The sequence below is a fragment of the Pipistrellus kuhlii genome, unplaced genomic scaffold (genome assembly GCF_014108245.1).
Source record: "Pipistrellus kuhlii isolate mPipKuh1 unplaced genomic scaffold, mPipKuh1.p scaffold_m20_p_10, whole genome shotgun sequence".
Lineage (NCBI taxonomy): Eukaryota > Metazoa > Chordata > Mammalia > Chiroptera > Vespertilionidae > Pipistrellus > Pipistrellus kuhlii.
In genome coordinates, this window is record NW_023425405.1 from 10,672,265 (window position 1) to 10,691,064 (window position 18,800).

The 18,800-nt window shown below is 42.1% G+C and overlaps 1 protein-coding gene across 1 annotated transcript in view; it reads left to right on the plus strand.

The window, feature by feature from the left end:
• SND1 (staphylococcal nuclease and tudor domain containing 1) overlaps window positions 1–18,800 on the plus strand; it is a 447,851-nt gene that overhangs the window by 24,874 nt on the left and 404,177 nt on the right. The window contains exons 3-8 of the mRNA XM_036426056.2: window positions 4,213–4,333; window positions 10,772–10,850; window positions 13,453–13,613; window positions 14,367–14,458; window positions 15,336–15,494; window positions 16,711–16,817. Of these exons, the coding sequence (XP_036281949.1) occupies window positions 4,213–4,333; window positions 10,772–10,850; window positions 13,453–13,613; window positions 14,367–14,458; window positions 15,336–15,494; window positions 16,711–16,817 (719 nt within the window). The remainder of the gene's footprint in view (window positions 1–4,212; window positions 4,334–10,771; window positions 10,851–13,452; window positions 13,614–14,366; window positions 14,459–15,335; window positions 15,495–16,710; window positions 16,818–18,800) is intronic.

An 18,800-nucleotide genomic window follows, 5' to 3' on the forward strand; every position in this document is an offset into this window, starting at 1 on the left:
GCCTACTATTGGGCATTCTAAAGGGAAGAGGGAATTTTGATTCCCAACTGCTTAATGACCATTTGCTTCTTAGATGAAGCCCTGGAACATCATTTGAACAAGACTACAGTTATTCTTCCTGTTGGTCCTGCAGGGCCTTATTTGATAAGTGCTTTGAGAAAATTTCCCTATACTTGACTCTTAAGAGTTGTTCTAGGAGGCTCTGTTGGGATAGCCTTCTCCATCAGGTAGTTTTCTGCTGGCTGTCATCTGTGTGGACACTTTTACATAGATTCTCTTCTGGAGTTCCTGTTGCCCTTGTGAGGAGTGAGGTGGTTAGTCTCTTCCCTAATTCTCCCAGTTGCCTTTCTTTATATAATACCAGAGGCCCAGTACCTGAAACTCGTTCATGGAGGGTGAGGTGTGTGTGTTCCTCAGCACAGCCTGCACCCTTTCCAATCTGGGACATCCCTCTCACAATCCAGGACTGCTGGCTCCCAACTGCTCGCCTGCCTACTGTCCTGATTGCCCCTAACTGCTGCCTGCCAGCCTGATTGATGCCTAATTGCTCCCTTGCTAGCCTGATTTCCCCTAAGTACTGCCCTCCCCTGTGGGTCTGGTCACCCCCAACTGCCTTCCCCTGCAGACTTGGGTCCCTGTCTCCCTCCCCCGCAACCCCCCCAATTGCCCTTCTCTGCAAGCCTGGCTGTCCCCAACTTCCTTCCTCTGCCAGCCTGGTCACCCCTAACTGCCCTCCCCTGCATGCTTGATCACCCTCAACTGCCCTTCCTTGCAAGCCTGGTCCCTCCGAACTGCCCTCTCCTGCTGGCCTGATCGCTTACCTCTGCCCTCTCTTGCAGACCTGGTCCCTCCCCTGCTGGCCATTTTGTGGAGACCATCTTGTGTCCACATGGGGGCAGCCATCTTGTGTGTTGGAATGACAGTCAATTTGCATATTACTCTTTTATTAGATAGGATCATGTCCAGTTAATGAATTTGCCCAGCCCTGGTGAAACACAAATTGAGAAGGCTGGTTTAAGAAAGGAAGGTTACAAAAACTAGATTCTTTTTTCTTACAGGATTAGGTATATATCCTTTTCAATCCCTCCAATGTGACTTTCTCCCATGGCCTAGTGACCGACCAGCTGTAAAATGGAATGTCCTTAGGGAAGAATGCTCCTTCAGCAAGCTCTGAAAGATTTTAGTCTTTCTGCCTAGTTGGTAGATACTGGAGGTTTCCCCACAGGGCCTAGATAGTTCCTTGTAAACTGACCCTTGATAAGTGAATTTTTACCAAAGTCTTGGCCTCCTTTCTGGTACTTGTCTTACCAAAATTCTGGTACTTGTCTTACCAGAATTTTCCTAAATATTTAGGAAGGCAGTGTGTTACTGAATTTTAGATGTTAGTATGGCACTCAGAACTAGATCCTAAGCATTAGATCTAAAGTGGGAAATATTTTTAGAGTAAGTGCATCACTAAGTTAATAAAAAATGGTAGGAGCCTGTGTTATTAGATTAAATGTTTTTGTGATTGGTTGGTAATTGGGCTAATTTATCAATCATCAGACTTTGATACAGGTACTATTTTTAATATTTAGGAGTGGGACAATGTACAAATGGGATATAAAATATATATACATAAAGTATATATTGCCATTGAGTGATTGGTTCTTTTGCTTGTTGATGCTTTGAGGAGAGAGAATTAGATGACTGAGTATAAGTGTTTGTGTCTTGGAGAGCACTTACTCAGGATCAGTTCTTCCTAGAACCATCTGCAATTGATTTATATAACAGGACCGGTATTGTGTATACTAGCCCAACTGGTTGCTTGGCTTCTGGTTTCTGGGAAGTCATACGGATGTTTTTCTTATAGAAAAGCTTTTTGGATAACCCATGTAACAATCTTCATGGGCGAGAAAGGTCAGCAGAGGGTTTCTTTTCAGAGCATGTATATACTTTTGTTCCTTGCAGGGGTGGGGAACCTTTTTTCTGCAAGGGGCCTTTTGGATATCCTACTTAATAAAAGAGTAATATGCAAATTAACTATGACTCTGCTACATCCACAAGCCACGCCCACATCCATGCCTACCAGCCAATCAGAGCAAGTATGCAAATAAACCCAACCAAGATAGCTACAGCCACAGAAAACAGGAGGGAAGCTTTAGCTTCCCAGGCAACAGAAGCAGCCAAGCTTTCCGCCTGCCCTTGCTGGCTTAGGCCTCCACTCAAGGCAACAAAGTTTTAATTATAGAAGGTAAACAAATCCAAACTGAAATGGTGGCAGCCATGGAACAAGCAGGAGGCTTGGCTCTGCTCCAGGCTACAAAGTTTCAATTGTAGAAGGTAAATAAATTCCAGATACCAGGGCCTCTGCTTGGGTCGCCAGGGGGCATGGCTGGCCTGCAAGCCACCACAGGCCCCTTGCTCATGCCCCAAGGGAACCCCCACCCTGATCCAGGATACCCTTCAGGGCAAACCATCTGGCCCCCACCCATGCACTAGGCCTCTATCCTATCTAATAAAAGAGAAATGTGCAGATTGATCATCACTCCAACACACAATAGCTGCCCCCAAGTGGTCAAAGATCCTGCCCCCATGTGGACACAAGATGGCCACCACAAGATGGCCAGCAGGGGAGGGCAGTTGGGAGGCACCAGGCCTGCAAGGGAGGGCAGTTGAGAGGGACCAGTCCTGCAAGGAAGGGCAGTTGGAGGCGAGCAACCCTGTAGGGAAGGGCAGTTAGGTGTGACCAGGCCGGTAGAAGAGAGAAGTTGGGGGTGATCAGGCTGGCAGGCAGAAACAGTTAGGGTCAATCAGGAAGGCAGGCAGGCAAGCAGTTGGGAGCCAGCAGTCCTGGACTGTGAGCGGGATGTCTGACTGCAGGTTTAGGCCCGATCCCACTGGATAGTGTGGTCCCAGATTGGAGCGAGTGCAGGCTGGGCTGAGGGACACCTCTAGTTTTTAACATAATTTACGGGCCATACAAAATTATCAACTTAAAAATTAGCCTGCTATAGTCAAACATTTAATTAACCCTAATGCCTTGGCAGGACCAGACCAAATGATTTCTCTGACCTTACATGGCCTGCGGACCTGACGTTCCCCACCCCTATTTAGGATGGGTGGCCCGAGTTTTGTGGGTCTATGAGATTATAATAGACAGTGCCTGCTTATTGTATACCACTCTTTCCTTCTATAATATACTTTGCATTTTTTTCTGCCCGTGAGCTCCTGCTGATCATAATGCTCCTTGAATTCTTACCCCTCCTTCCTCATTTCTTTTTTAAGGGAACTTGGGGCACTGAGCTAGGTCCAGACTGTAATTCAAGGGCCTGTGGCCACTGACTGTGACAGGGCTGTTTCAGAGGAGACAGCCACCTAGAAGTGATGGGCTGTGGATGGGACAAAACCATCCCTTTGCACAGTATCTTGAGATTACATGGAGACTACTGCCTCCATGGTGTGGAAGTGTGGCTCACTCCTTGTGTCATTGTCATGGTGACCAGGGCCTGTTACTGGTGTCCTCTCCAAGATCCTGGGAGGTTCCCACTGGTTTAGCTTCAGGTTAGAGCAGTAGAAGAGGAGACATTTTGGGGAGAACAGTTCTTGCCATTCTCAACTCTGTTGGCTGTTCTTAAAAAAGGTGGAGGAAATGACATAAGCAAGGCTCTTACTTGACTAGGAGACTAACTCTGAAATAAGAATAGCCCTAGAACCTTATTTCTACTTGGACGGTGCCTTGAACTGGTTTCAGGACAGTTTAATATTTGGTGAAAGCACTTCATAAACTGGATAGAGGTGAACAAATGGAGGTCGTTATGACTTCTCCCTTTGGCTAGGTAAGTTTCTAGAATCCAGACCTCCCACATAGAAGTGGACTAATAAATAGAAAGCATTTAGAGTAGTGGCTGGTATGTGGTAAGTGCTATAAAATTATGGGCAATTATTATTCACAAAGTAAGCTATAGCTCTGAATAGACAGTGATGTGGGAAAAAGTACTACTGCCAGTGACTGGGAAACTGTGAGGTTTGTTTTCAAGGCCTGTGCTAGTTAAACCCACTGCAAGACCCTCTTTTTATGAGCTCCCTAAGTGTGCAATCTGGGTTGTGGGCATTTTCATTTTTATATTTTTAGGGCCAATTGCAGGGCCAGGATATTGAAGAAATGAACTTGAATGATGATTGTGGTGGGGAACTTCAGTTCTCATGTGACACGTTTGTTTTGTCTCTCAGCCCTGGGCATTTCCTGCTCGAGAGTTCCTTCGGAAGAAGCTTATTGGGAAGGAAGTTTGTTTCACGATAGAAAACAAGACTCCTCAGGGACGAGAGTATGGCATGATCTACCTTGGAAAAGGTGAGTAGCAAGGAGGAACGGACTCATCTCTCTCCTCTCTGAGTCTCAAGCTCCTCCCATCAGTTTTTGTATGGTGGAAGGCCAGTGTGAATGCTGGTGGAGGTAGCTCTGGGACAGTTGGCTATTGATGTACTTGGAAGTGTGAGTTCATGGCACATAGGTGCAGAGGAGTTCCCTGATATTCCGGTCCTATTTGCTCCTGTCTGCTTTCCTGGCTTGGTGTAGAAGTATGTTGCACAGCAAGCATGCCAAACTCGAGGCCCACATGCGTCCCACAACCAATATTTTTGCGGCCCAGCTAATGTAATGGTATGTAAGAAACATCTTAATAAAATTTTTGTAACTTAATTTTTATAATATCCTGTTATACATAATCCTATATAATAAAAGGCTAATATGCAAATCGACCAAAAGGCGGAATTATTGGTCACTATGATGTGCACTGACCGCCTGGGGGGGGTCGGCGGCAGATGCCCAATGCTGGAGCTGCCCCCTGGTGGTCAGTGTGCTCTCACAGGGGGAGTGCTGGCGAGTGCAATGGCAGTGGCGAGAGCCTCTCCCACTTCCCTGGCAGCACTAAGGATGTCCAACTGACAATTTAGGCCTAAGCTGGTAGTCAGACATTCCCTGAGAGTTCCTGAACTGCACAAGGGGCTGAGGCCAGGCTCAGGCCCCCCCCTCCCCCCCCCAGTGCACGATTTTGTGCACCAGGCCTCTAGTTATTAATAATGAACTACAATGTTTGCTAATGACTGATTGCTATAATTGTGTTACATTCATTTCTCTTACGCACCTGCGCACCATCTCTCCACTACAGCGAATATTTTAGCAGCTGATTGCCACGCCATTAGTCTTGTATGACTTTTTTTTGTGTATGCAACAGGAAATATTTAGCTTTTGGAGAACAAGAAAAATAGGTTTATTTGCGTTATACTTATTAATCTGTGCAGTTATTCAGTGTCTGGTAAGTTAATGTTTAAGAAAAAATATTTTTTTATTAAAATGTTCTATTATTTTATGTCAACGATTACTCATTTATTTCAGCCCTTTGTATTTAGCATATCTCTATTGAAATAAACTACGTTTCAAAGGAAATTGAAGCTTTTGTTTTTTTGCAGCACACATAAACTTAAACCTCGTTTATTTGCCCCATGTTAGCCTTAGACTTGGACATGCTTGTTGTACAGCACAGCATCCTTCTCTGTATTTAGGCCCTCAGCGTGTAGAGCTCAGTGGCTGTGTGCTTCTAGGTCATAGTGCTAATTAAATTCCTATAGATTTCCACTTACATCTTCTATTCCCTTTATCTGTCTTGTGGGTTTTCTTCTGATCATGGGACTCTCTTTACCAAGGAAGATTTGTTTATGGCTTGTGGTTTTTTGTTAGCCACGTGTTTTGCAGTGGGAAGAACACAGGCTTTGGAGTTGTGTATATGTGGTTTAGAATCCTGGCTCTCCTCTCATGGACCATTACTTAACCTTAACTTTTCTATAAGTCCTAGTTACTTCATTTATAAGTTATTGAGAGAATTTAAAGAGATAGTATATGTAAAGTACCTATCTCTGGAACAGAGTATGTGCTCAGTAAATGCATTTGTGTATGTGTACACATATGCTGATTGTTGAGCTACCTTGCTTCCCCGAAAATAAGACAGTGTCTTATATTAATTTCTTCTCCCAAAGTTGCGCTAGGTCTTATTTTCTGGGGATGTCTTATCTTTCCATGCGCTAGGTCTTATTTTCGGAGGATGTCTTATTTTCGGGGAAACACGGTAGATCAGATGGCTTGTGGGACATTAGGTGTTCTGGTCTTTTGGATTAGGTGGAGGGGGAGAAAGATTGTGGAATAGAGTTTGAACAAAAATAGGCCATTGAATTACTTGGTAGAATGTCCTCTATAAAGCATAAAATAGTTGTGTTCATCTGAAATTATTGGATATTTTTGTTTCCTATGATTATTTGATAAAATAACCTTCCAGTTGAGCTGTTTTACATAATCTATTTGACTTTGTTAGTTAGTGCTAGAGTAAGCAAGCAGGGTAGAATGACAAGGCTAATATCATTCTCTTAAGATTCTGATTTTAATTATAAGATATTAGATAAGCAATACATGGTATTAGATGGGCATGTCCTTGGAGGTGTCTTGTCGAATTTACCCAGTAGAGGAACACCATCTTTTCCAGCCTCTCAGACAAATGGCTCTCTGCTTCTTGATTGGATGGGAAGTTATAGTAATACTAGAGGCCGGGTGCACAAAATTTGTGAATTTGCCGGGGTGGGGGGTGTGTGTTCCCCTCAGCCCAACCTGCACCCTCTCCAATCTGGGACCCCTCAGGGGATGTCTGACTGCTGGTTAGTCGGATAACCCTCTCACAATCTGGGACTGCTGGCTCCTAACTACTCTCCTGCCTGCCTCCCTGATTGCTCCTAACCGCTTCTGCCTGCCAGCCTGATTGCCCCCTAACCACTCCCTTGCTGGCCCGATTGCCCCCAACTGCCCTCCCCTGCTGGCCCAATTATCCCCAACTGCTCACCCATGCTGGCGCCCAGTTGCCCCCATCTGCCCTCCCCTGCTGGCCTGGTTGCCCCTAACTTTTTTTTTTTTTAATATATTTTATTGATTTTTTACAGAGAGGAAGGGAGAGAGATAGAGAGCTAGAAACGTCGATGAGAGAGAAACATTGACCAACTGCCTCTTGCACACCCCCCACCAGGGATGTGCCCGCAACCAATGTACATGCCCTTGACCGGAATCGAACCTGAGACCTTTCAGTCTGCAGACAGATGCTCTACCACTGAGCCAAACTGGCTTCGACTGCCCCTAACTTCTTATTGCCCTTCTCTGCTGGCCTGGTTGCCCCTAACTGCTCTCCCCTGCAGACCCGGTTACCCCCAAATACCATCCCCTGCCAGCCTGGTTCCCCCCCCCCCCCCCCCAACTGCTCTCCCCTGCCGGCTGGTCGCCCTAACTGCCTTCCCCAGCTGGTCTAGTTGCTCCCAGTTGCCCTCCCATGCCGGCCTGGTCGTCCCCAACTGCCCTCTCCTACCGGCCTGGTCTCTCCCCTGCCGGCCTGGTAACTGCCAGCCATCTTGTGGTAGCTATCTTTGACCACATGGGGCGGCCATCTTGTGCAAGGGTGTGAGGGTCAATTTGCTTTTTATTATATAGGATGTGGAATCTTTTCAAAAAGAGAAATAGATAGATTTGCCTTTTATACATAATTCAAGTAATAGGAAATAAAACACAAGCATTATTATTGGATGGCTACTGGTTAGAAATTCTGAATGTAATACAAGTGAAGTACACTGTCTTCAAAATGCAGTTGTTCAAGGATCTCATACCTAAAACAATTTCAGCCGAAACCGGTTTGGCTCAGTGGTAGAGCATCGGCCTATGGACTGAAAGGTCCCAAGTTCAATTCCGGTCAAGGGCATGTACATTGGTTGTGGGCACATCCCCGGTAGGGAGTGTGCGGGAGGCAGCTGGTCAATGTTTCTCTCTCATCGACGTTTCTAGCTCTCTATCCCTCTCTCTTCCTTTCTGTAAAAAATCAATAAAAAATATATATTTAAAAAAAATAAAAAAATAAAACAATTTCAGTTTAATAACAGCTGGTCAATCTTCTGTTATTCTGAAAGAGACCTCGCTGTCGGAACAGATATATCCAAGAGTTCATTTAAATAACCCTCATCTTCAACTAAAATGGTCTGTTTATGTTAAGAGACTCTGACACTTAAAAATAATCTTTAATGTTATTTAAAAAAATTTTTTTCTTTATTGATTAAGATATTACATATGTGTCCTTATCCCCTCACTGCCACCTTTTCCTTCAATGTTATTTTTAAAAAGTTTATTTTTAAAATTGACCCAAATTATAAAGTGGATATAATTTAGTAGTTAACACATTAATGTTTAGAATAAAACTTGGCACATAGGATTTTTTTTTAATATTTATTTATTTATTTATTTATTGAATATATTTTATTGATTTTACACAGAGAGGAATTGAGAGGGATAGAGAGTTAGAAACGTCGATGAGAGAGATACATTGACCAGCTGCCTCTTGCACACCCCCTACTGGGGATGTGCCCACAACCAAGGTACATGCCCTTGACCGGAATCAAACCCGGGACCTTTTAGTCCGCAGGCCGACGCTCTATCCACTGAGCCAAACCAGTTTTGGCTTGGCACATAGGATTTGATCATTAAATATGTACTGAAAGAATGATTGAAAATTACCTACATCTTTGAATTCTAAAGGTTTATTAAATGGCTTAAAGTTTAATATTTTCATTCAAATACTTGAGCCAACTCTCAATGCCATTCTCCTGAAAGGAAAAAGTGGCTTAGATAATTAATTAGTATTCATGTATTTATCCTAGTTTGTGACAACTCACTCTTTTTTGTTTTGTTTTGTTAATCTTCACCTGAGGATATTTTTCCATTGATTTTTTTAGTGAGGGTGTAAGGGACGGCTATAGACAGAAACATCGATGTGCGGAAGACACATAGATTGGTTGCCTCTTGTACTCCGATTGGTTACCTCCTGTGTCCTGACCAGGGTCAGGGATTGAGTCTGCAACGGAGAGGTACATGCCCCTGACCAGAATTGAACCTGGGACCCTTCAGTCCACTGAGCCAAATCAGCTAGGGTGCTACTCACTCTTTTTATGATAGGGGAGAATGGTAGAATTTAAGAAATTGTAGGTAACTTAGAACTTACTAAAAAAAGAGATGATTAGTTTTCCAATTCATAATGCCATTCTCAATTGTGACTTGATCGGATTCAAAAGTTGATAAGTAATAAGAAACTCATATGCATCTCTACAGATTCCCTGTTTTCAATATTCTGTCTACCACATTTTGTTTCTTTGGGAGGTTGGCCCAGAGAAATGTATTTTTCTCTCTTTGAAGGAGCAATCAGAACTAAATTTTTAGAAGTGAGTCTGCTGACAGGTATTATCAGAGTGCTCTGTGCTAAAAAAAAAAAAATCTGTTTGGTGTGCTGTTGATTGGTCTGCTTTTATGGCCAATCACCTTGTTTGTACCCCAGCTTTGTTCTTTTCATCCCCGGCCTTTTGGCCCCTTACTGTTCAACTTTTCCCTTATTTGTTGAATCCTTCCTTTTGACTTTCCATTCTTTGTGTTCCTGTTGTTTTGAAAGAACCAATGTAATATTTACTAATGTTAGATAGCTGTGTGTGTCTGGCCCCAGCAGTTACCTCAGTGGAAAGGTTCTTGTGATCCATGCTCAGCCTGAGCGTCCTTTGTGTAAATGTCATTCATCTTAAATTAACTTTTCTTGGTAAAAAAATAAAATAAAATAAAAGAGGCTTACAATTTGCCTGAAAGAGATTGGGGCATGCTAATGGCAAAGCATGTAGGTTGGGTTTGGGGCTACTATGTATATTTGTTAGCTTGCAGAAGTCATTGGATAGTGTATTGAATATAAATCTTACAGAATTTTATTTTGTGCTGACATTACCTATCAGCTAGACTACTGTGTATCAGTTTATCTAGGAGCTTGATTTCTGCCACATTAAACATTTTTATGTGGTGATTCCCTCAAAGATGGCTTCCTTTATTGTTTTGGCTGACAATCAGAGATTTAAGAGAATACACAGAACCTAAAAACTTTTTCAATAGCATAGAACTGCAATTAATGGTTTAAGCACCCAGGTAAAACCTTATTGGGTTGGGTTTTTGTTTACCTTTATTTTTCTTGCCTGCTCTGAAGAGGTTAGAAATCTATACACTGTCCCCTATGTCTCTGTGTGAGAGCAGGAGAAAGTCTTTGTCAAACTGCATAGCTTGTCTTGGTGTCCTGTTGGAACAAATAATAGGACACCCTGAGAGGAATTGGACTTTCTGGTGTAAAATGTAATAGATAATCCTGAACAAATCTGTCTATCTGATGGTATATATTGTATGTTTTTAATTCCTATGTACTTGGATATTTACGGACATTATTGTTTAATTCTCATAAGAACCCCTCTTGGCAGGTACTCTTCTCATTTTACAGAGGAGTAAAGTAATGCTGAGAGACCTTGTCTAAGACATTAGGTGGCAGAAGGTGTATTAGGCTCCAGGCCTTCTCCTTAGGTCAGTGCTCTCTATACACTCCGTGGTGCCGCATGTGTCTTGCTTTCTTGTCAATCTCCCGTCGTTATTGAGATTGCCTTTGGCCTGGGAGAGACACAAGAAGCTTAGAAACAAAGTCCTGAGAAAAAGATGTATAGATCCTTGGGTCTTAGAGATTAGAGATTTTGGGAGAAAAGTTTTTCTGAAAAACATAACACTACATTGCTGCCTTGTCCAATTCTCTGGCAACATCATTCTTCTTGAAGAGCGAAGGATGAGAGGGGGTTTCATTTGAGCTCTATTGTCATTGGAGGCAGATTTGTATCTGGTGTTTAATTCTCTTTTTTTTCTCCTCAGATACCAATGGGGAAAACATTGCAGAGTCTCTGGTTGCAGAGGGTTTGGCCACCCGGAGAGAAGGCATGAGAGCTAATAAGTAAGTCTTCATCATTCTCTGACCCTCTGACTTCCTTCTGCTCCATTGGGAGAGCTGGGGTTGCTCAAGGGAGGTTGGGTTGTCAACTCCACCTTGTCTTTGCTGCTGTTTCATTGCTCTCCCCTGACATTAACTGGGTAACTCTGGTGCTCTCTGGCTTTTAGAACATTCTTGCCCAGGTGTGGATTATTCTGAGCAGCAGGTCATTCACCATTTGATGTGTGTAACTCCTTTAAAAAACAGGCATACAAGGCAGCTTTTAGTCTTCATATCATAAGACTCAATAGGCTGTGTCTTAAACCATAGATCAGGGGTGGGGAACATTTTTTCTGCTAAGGGCCATTTGGGTATTTATAACATCCTTCGAGGGCCATACAAAATTATCAACTTAAAAATGAGCCTGATTTGGTCAAACATTTAGTTAATGCTTTGGCAGGACCAGATCAAATGATTTTGAGGGCCTTATGTGGCCTGTGGGCTGGATGTCCCCACCCTTACCATAGATACTCAGCTCCTGAGTGTCCATCCATCTCAAAAGATTCATTGAGTACTTACTATGTGCCAGGTTGCATTCTAGACACTGAGAATAGAGCCATGAGCAAACATACTTAGCTTCTGCTAACATTTTGATGGGGAGACAGGAAACAAATGAACAAATAGATATGTGCAAGGAACAAGTGTAATGAAAAATAAAGTGGAGAGAATAAATACCAAGTAGAATTCAAAGCAAAATCTGCTTAGAATTTAAAGTAAGGGCTCAATGGTTTGTGTGTTTTTTTTTTAAAGTAAGGGAAATTTTAACTCTCTCCAAAGCCTTTGAAGTCTGTTTTGGTCTATGGATCTGTAGATATTTAATTAGTAGTAGGTAAAAATGGATTTGTTTAGCTAAAGGCATTGTGAACTTATTAGAAATGAGTGTCATATATGGAGGCTGTATAGTACGTGTCATGTCCTTCACCATGTTGGCGCTCAGTAGAATGAATTGCAGCTGGCTATAATTAACACTTTAGTCTCTGAAAAGTGATAAGCTACATCAGCAATTTGGAGGCTAAAGATGGTATTTAAATCATTAAGTTCTTGCTGTATTATTTGACTGTTGTCACTGTAGAATGGTTTTGGATAAATATTTGCATGGACTGTACTAATAATGGGAATGAGCAAAGGCAAAAATGCACTTTTTGCATTCTTCCTTTCATCTTAGTCTTGGAGCCCAATCATTCACCATAAACTTCTGTGGTCCTTTATGACTTCATAGAGTCATTTGCTGGGAATGTGTTAAATTAAAACATTTGTCTTAGGTGGTGTTTGTGGAAGCATGCTGAAGTTGTATCTTAAGGACAATTGCTGGCATGATTTTAGTCCCTACCCCTGCCATAGGTATTCAGTTCCAGAGTATTTATCCATCCATCTCAAAAGATTTTAGAAATTCATTTTGCAACCAGAATGAAGAATTTTTAAAATCTCATAGTAGGATTGTAGGATCTCAACAAATAAATCTCCAGTGGTGTACCAATCCTTTTTTTCTTCAAAGTTGTATATATATATATATATTGATTTCAGAGAGGAAGGGAGAGAGATGGAAACATCAGTGATGAGAGGGAATGGTTGATCGGCTGCCTCCTACCTGCCCCACACTGCTGAGTTTGTGCCCTAACCAGGAATTGAACCATGACCTCCAGATTCATAGATTGGTGCTCAACCACGGAGCCACGCCTGCTGGGCTCCTCAAAGTTGTCTTGACTTAAAAAATCTCCTTTTCTCCTTTGTAAGGCTTGCTTCTGTCTTTAAGCTACATTTTTTTTTTTCTTTTTTCATTGAATTCTGGATGTGATTTTGGTTCCCTGAGAATATAAACATCTTTTTAGTGGGGTTAGAAAGGTAGTTAAGACTTCTGGTTTGAGAAATTATAGGCAGGGGTCCCTCCTTAGATATTCCTACTGATCGAGGTGGGAGATTGCAATTATGCCTGCAGCCACTACCCAGGCATCCAGACAGTGGAAAGGCCAGCAGGTTACTAGTTTTGCTCACACGTGTGTGAGAGAGAAGAGCAGAGCCATTTCTGATTTTGTTTGTCTGCTGACTTTCTGGCTGCTCTTGTATATAGTGTGGCTTCCTACCTGATGAAGGAGGAGTCTTTTCTTTTCAAACTGCTGTTGCTTAGCTGGCCTTGGTGAATATTGGGTAGTTTTGGGGTAACATTATCTGCAATAACAGTATTTGCTCTGCATTCTCCAGCCCTGTTCTGCGGGCAACAGGGAGTAAGGGTGGTTCTTAGTCACTTTCTCTGCACTGTGTCCTGCTGGGCCCTGCCTGGATTTCAGTTCCCGAATCTGGATAGTTAAATGGAGCTGTACCCCCTGGAGCAGCTTCCCTCTGAGCCACCAACTTGTTCTCTTTTAATCACTGATGGTGGCAATACTGAGATGTGTGTTCTTTGGGTCTTCTCATTAAATGCTCTTACATTTGAATCTGTTGTAGGAACAAATAGGCTTGGGTCTGAAGCTATTGATCTGAAATAAATGTTTTGATCTCTTCAAAGGAGACCCTGGCATTTCTGTGGGGAGCTCACTAACCACACATGTTTATTTTTTTCATGTCCCAGTCCTGAGCAGAACCGGCTTTTGGAGTGTGAGGAACAAGCAAAGTCAGCTAAGAAAGGGATGTGGAGTGACGGGAATGGTTCACATACGATCCGGGACCTCAAGTATACCATTGAGAACCCAAGGCACTTTGTGGACTCACACCACCAGAAGCCTGTTAATGGTGAGGCTGGCGAGCAAAGACAGATGTGACTTCGGATGATTTCTTTCTATTTGCTCTCAAGCTTCTTGAGATTTATAAAGCCTGCTTTGCTTATTTACTATCCACGGGGAATTGTTAAGGGTAAAATAACACAATGGTATTTTGGAAGAAAACTTGATCCAGTTTACATGGGTCGCATCAGACATACTTTGCAGGGGTTAGTTTTTGCTGGTATAGGGTGGCAAATTGCTGGTATTTTTGCACATTGGGGATCTTCCTGTTTTTTAAAAGATGGCTAGGCTACTTAAAAATACCATCCTTGTAGCTGAGGTAGAAATATATATTCTTTATACATCTAAACACACACACACACACACACACACACACACACAATATAGTTCTGGCCCTACTTCGAAACCTGTTAACACTGACTCAGTAAAATAGAATTATTGCCAATCCTGAATTGTTATTATTTTTTAGTAGGCATGTCCTACTAAGATAAGCAACTTACCTTACTGATAACAAAGCTTAGGTATGAGCCAGGGGGTCCCAGATGGTTCAGAAGACATGGAAGGCACTGTGTGCCCCAGAAGTAGTTGTGGAAGAGTCTGTTGTGTGAATACTCATGATCTGCCAGCCCTTCACCATTTCTCTGAGGGAGGCTTTCCAGAGGATGTTGGGGAGAGGAACTGTGTTCGGTGCAGTTTGATTGGGTATTGTTTATCCCTGGCGGGAGTTTTGCTAATGACTTAAGCTATTTATTTTATCATGCAGCTATCATCGAACACGTGCGAGACGGCAGTGTGGTCAGGGCCCTGCTCCTCCCAGATTACTACCTGGTTACCGTCATGCTGTCAGGGATCAAGGTCAGACCACTGGACTTTGGGGTGGGTTTAGGGTTTGTTGAAGTGTTCAGTCATAGGTAGATTTTTCTACCTGTGGGCTTTGGATCTGCTGTTTCTTCTTAGAGCCATTAGCATTAGCTAGATTACTTTAAACTTTGCAGTGAGATAATTCTAATTAGATTATATGTGTGTGTGTATGTGTGTGTGTGTGTGGGTGTATATGTATGTATTTATTTATTTTTAAATATATTTTATTGAATTTTTTCAGTGAGGAAGAGAGAGGGATAGAGAGTTAGAAACATCGATGAGAGAGAAACATCAATCAGGTGCCTCTTGTACACCCCCTACTGTGGATGTGCCTGCAACCAAGGTTCATGCCCTTGACTGGAATCGAACCTGGGACCTTTCAGTCTACAGGCCAATGCTCTATCCACTGAGCCAAACTGGTTTCGGTTAGATCAAATAATATTTTTTAAAACTTTTAAGTACTCAGGGTCTGTTTGGAGTGGGCTTTGCAGAGAGATTGTTGAAACCCAGCAGTGGAGGATGGGAGGCTTCTAAAGTTTGCTGAGTTTGGCTTATCTTAATGTGAAATACACATTTTGATTGGAAAAAAATGCTAAGGCTTTAATGCCAGGCATTGATGAGTTTTTTCTTGGCAAAGGGTCATTTCCAACTGTGATTAAAATTATTTTCCCCATGATAACTTGACTTTTATTTGGTTTGCCATGAACTCTGAGATGATGCTATTTCCAGTTACTTTTCACCAGTATGTTTTGAAAAGTGTTAGAAGACCTGCCCTGAGACTTTCCCCAGTGTAGCCTTGTTGGACTGGGCTTTTGGGTGGCTCAGTGTGGCATTTAGGTTGCGTTACTCACTCACCTTACTTTTGCTGTAGTGCCCAACTTTTCGACGGGAAGCAGATGGCAGTGAAACACCGGAGCCTTATGCTGCAGAAGCCAAATTTTTCACCGAGTCTCGACTGCTTCAGAGAGATGTTCAGATCATTCTGGAGAGCTGCCATAACCAGAATGTTCTGGGTACCATCCTTCATCCAGTGAGTGTGCCATGCTGGCTGAACTATATGGGGTTGTTGCATCTACTGGTTTTTGCAGCATTTGCAAGCGAAATGTCACTTATCTGATAGAATTGTGCAGATCTGTGCAACTTCTCACTTTTAGGAAATTAATCTCAAATGTGACTGAATTTACAAGGGGAAGAGGAACAATGCTATCACTTATTTTTCCAAGTGCTGGTCATAGAAGTTGTGCACAGGGAAGGTAGAAGATTGCCATGTCAATTAGAAGGGGCACGATAGGATTGACAAGTTTGCATGTTGGTCTAGAAATTACCTATTTGGAGTATCGGTAGAACTATGACGAGGAAATCTTTCTATGGAAAAATTATGTTGTGTATGCCAGGCCTTATCCAGTTTCTCCCTAACTTGGCTATTGAGCAGGAAATAGACTCTTTATGTTCTGACTATTGGTGAATTGTACCTTACTGTATACTTTGATAGGCAGGTTATTCTTGGACAGAAAATGACCTTGTTTTTTAACACCCAAGTTTGAGTGGATTTTCATTATTATAATCTATATCCAATTAGGTTACTTATAATTTGGCTAGAGAATTCTTCCTTCATGGCAGTTATGAGAGCTGGGAGGCTTGCTTTGGAATATGCCAAGGTCATGTCTGTTTCTTCTGGAGTGCTAGCTGTCTGCCCATGCCCTGCCAGATGGCTCTGTGTCATAGCGGAATGTGAGCTGTAATTCACTGGGCAAAATGTAGCTCAAGTTATTCCCTTACTCAGCTCGTTCTTCAGCTTTCCCCTCATGAAAAGGGGAGTAAGTGCTGATCTTAGCGAAGGAAATAATAAGGTGTAATCTCCACTAAAGATTAACATCCTCTTCTGCCCACAAGAAGAGCTATTGAAATGTCAATTCCATTCAATGCCACTAACATTTATCCGATTCCTATTAAGTGAGAGTTACTATGCTGGTGTTGTGAGGATATGAAGCCAAGTTTGTGGAGAGGAGTCACAAGATAGCTTGTCAGTCTTAGGGCAGGTTTCTTTCTTTCTTTCTTTTTCTTTTCTTAGAGCTGGTTTCTTAATGAGGAAATTGGCTCTATGGTTGTATTTTTGTTATTGTTGTTATTTAAACGAATTGCAAATTAGATGGTGAGTTTGTTAATTGTGTCAGAGGACTAGAGAAATTATTCACTTGCCATCGAATTTAATCTGTGCCTGCTTTCTCTTGTGCCTTATTTTTCAGAATGGCAACATCACAGAGCTCCTCCTGAAGGAAGGTTTTGCACGCTGTGTGGATTGGTCGATTGCAGTGTACACTAGGGGTGCGGAAAAGCTGAGGGCAGCTGAGAGGTAAGGTCTGTCAGGGAAACCTTACAGCCAAGGATCTTGTTAAGGATTTTTGGGGAAAGAAATCTAGTGATCTCTCACTCATCTGCACCAGTGTCCATTTTATTTCAGTAAAGGATTAGAGAAATTACACTTGCTGGACATTGGGCATCATTTAATGCCGGTGATCTTGATCCTCAGCATCTAGAAGGGTTCAGCAATCTGGAGAAGGGGTTGTACATAGATTAACTAAGAGTCCAGAGACAAAACATAATTTTGAAAGGCATTTGGGGGTGCAGAGGAGCTTGGCTGAAGAAATCTAGTTCTCCTTGTCTCAGGACCCCTTGCTTCTTATTAGCACAATTTGGCCTAAGGCAGGGTGGAGATGTACACATCAAAGGGTAGGGTTTCAATACAGAAGCATTGTCAGATTGGGGAATTGCCTTCATCTGTTCAGGTGTTTGGCTAATGGAAGGCAATAACATGTAGATTAAGATGCCTTGAGCTGTATGACAGCAAACAATCAATTTAATGCATTCTTTTTAGGTTTGGGGAAATGTCTTTAGCCATTCCCAACAGGTGACAACATATGTGACTCAGCTCTTATTGAGTCCCCAAGTTCCATCAATCTTTTGATGAAACTCTTGCAATTATGACATGCTGAAATTGGCTTCCAGCATTACATCAGAGGCTAGGATCTCATAGAGGTCTTTTAAGTCTTTAGATTCGGTGGAATTCATTGCTGTATAGTAAGGACCTAGATTTTTACTCAAGACATTATTCTTCACCTGATGTGCTTTTTTAATGTTTTCAGGTCACTTTTTTTCTTTTACAAGCCTCTCCAATTCTGGGTTTTAGGTATTTGGGATGGAATAAACTTGATAGTCATTTGATGGCAATGAAATTGCTTACCAGTTACTCCCAAACAAGCAGGTTAAAGCCAGGGGTGTGATGGAAAGATTGAGCTTATGAGCCTAACACAGGACCATTCAGTGCTGTGGTGAGGCCCAGTGCCCTAATTTATTTAAAAGTATGTTTTATTTATAACTGCTAATGCAACTATTAGGTGCTGTTGTCATGTTTTTGGCTAGGTGCTGATGTAAAAATAACTTATTTAAGGAAAAAAAGGATAGTGGATAGTTCAAAGATTGGGGGTGCAGGTGAAGCTCATTCACTTGTGGGTGGATGGAAGGAAATGAAGCAGGTAGCAAGAGAAGATGGATAGAGGTGGTAGTCCGGGAAGTCCCAGACACCACCACCCAGACATTTAGCAAAGACTACTGACCACTGATGATGATGTTCCACTCTCCAGGCTCGTATGGCTCATTTCACAATTATAAAATTATACTGGACTCGATAACTTCATTAAAAAAAAAAAAATATATATATATATATATTATATTATTGATTTTTTTACAGAGAGGAAGAGAGTGGGATAGTTAGAAACATCGATGAGAGAGAAACATCAATCAGCTGTCTCCTGCACACCCTCTACTGGGGATGTGCCCTCAACCAAGGTACATGCCCTTGACCGGAATTGAACTCGGGACCCTTCAGTCTGCAGGCCGATGCTCTATCCACTGAGCCAAACCGGTTTCAGCAATAACTTCACATTTTTGCCTTTGAGACACACAGCTAAGAGATGTGCAAAAACTAGAATTGAATGCCTATAATTTCCTTCCCTTCTCTTAGGTCTTTTACATCCTTCTATACCTGTAAGCAGGAATACTTGTGACCTTTTATAAAAATAGATTTTAATCTGGGGCATTTGATATGGTATGTCTGACAAAAGTAGATTAAGAAAAACAATTATTAGATACAAGTTGTATTAGTCTTTAATGTTACACAATTACATTCAATTCAAAGATGCAATACTTTTTATGAAGTACAGCATTCCAACTATCTCTGATTAATCTGTAATGCTCATTGTTTTTTGGTTCAGAAAATCCTGTCAGTATGTTTATTCTAAATTATTATTTTGGTTGATAATTGTTATTGCATTCTTTA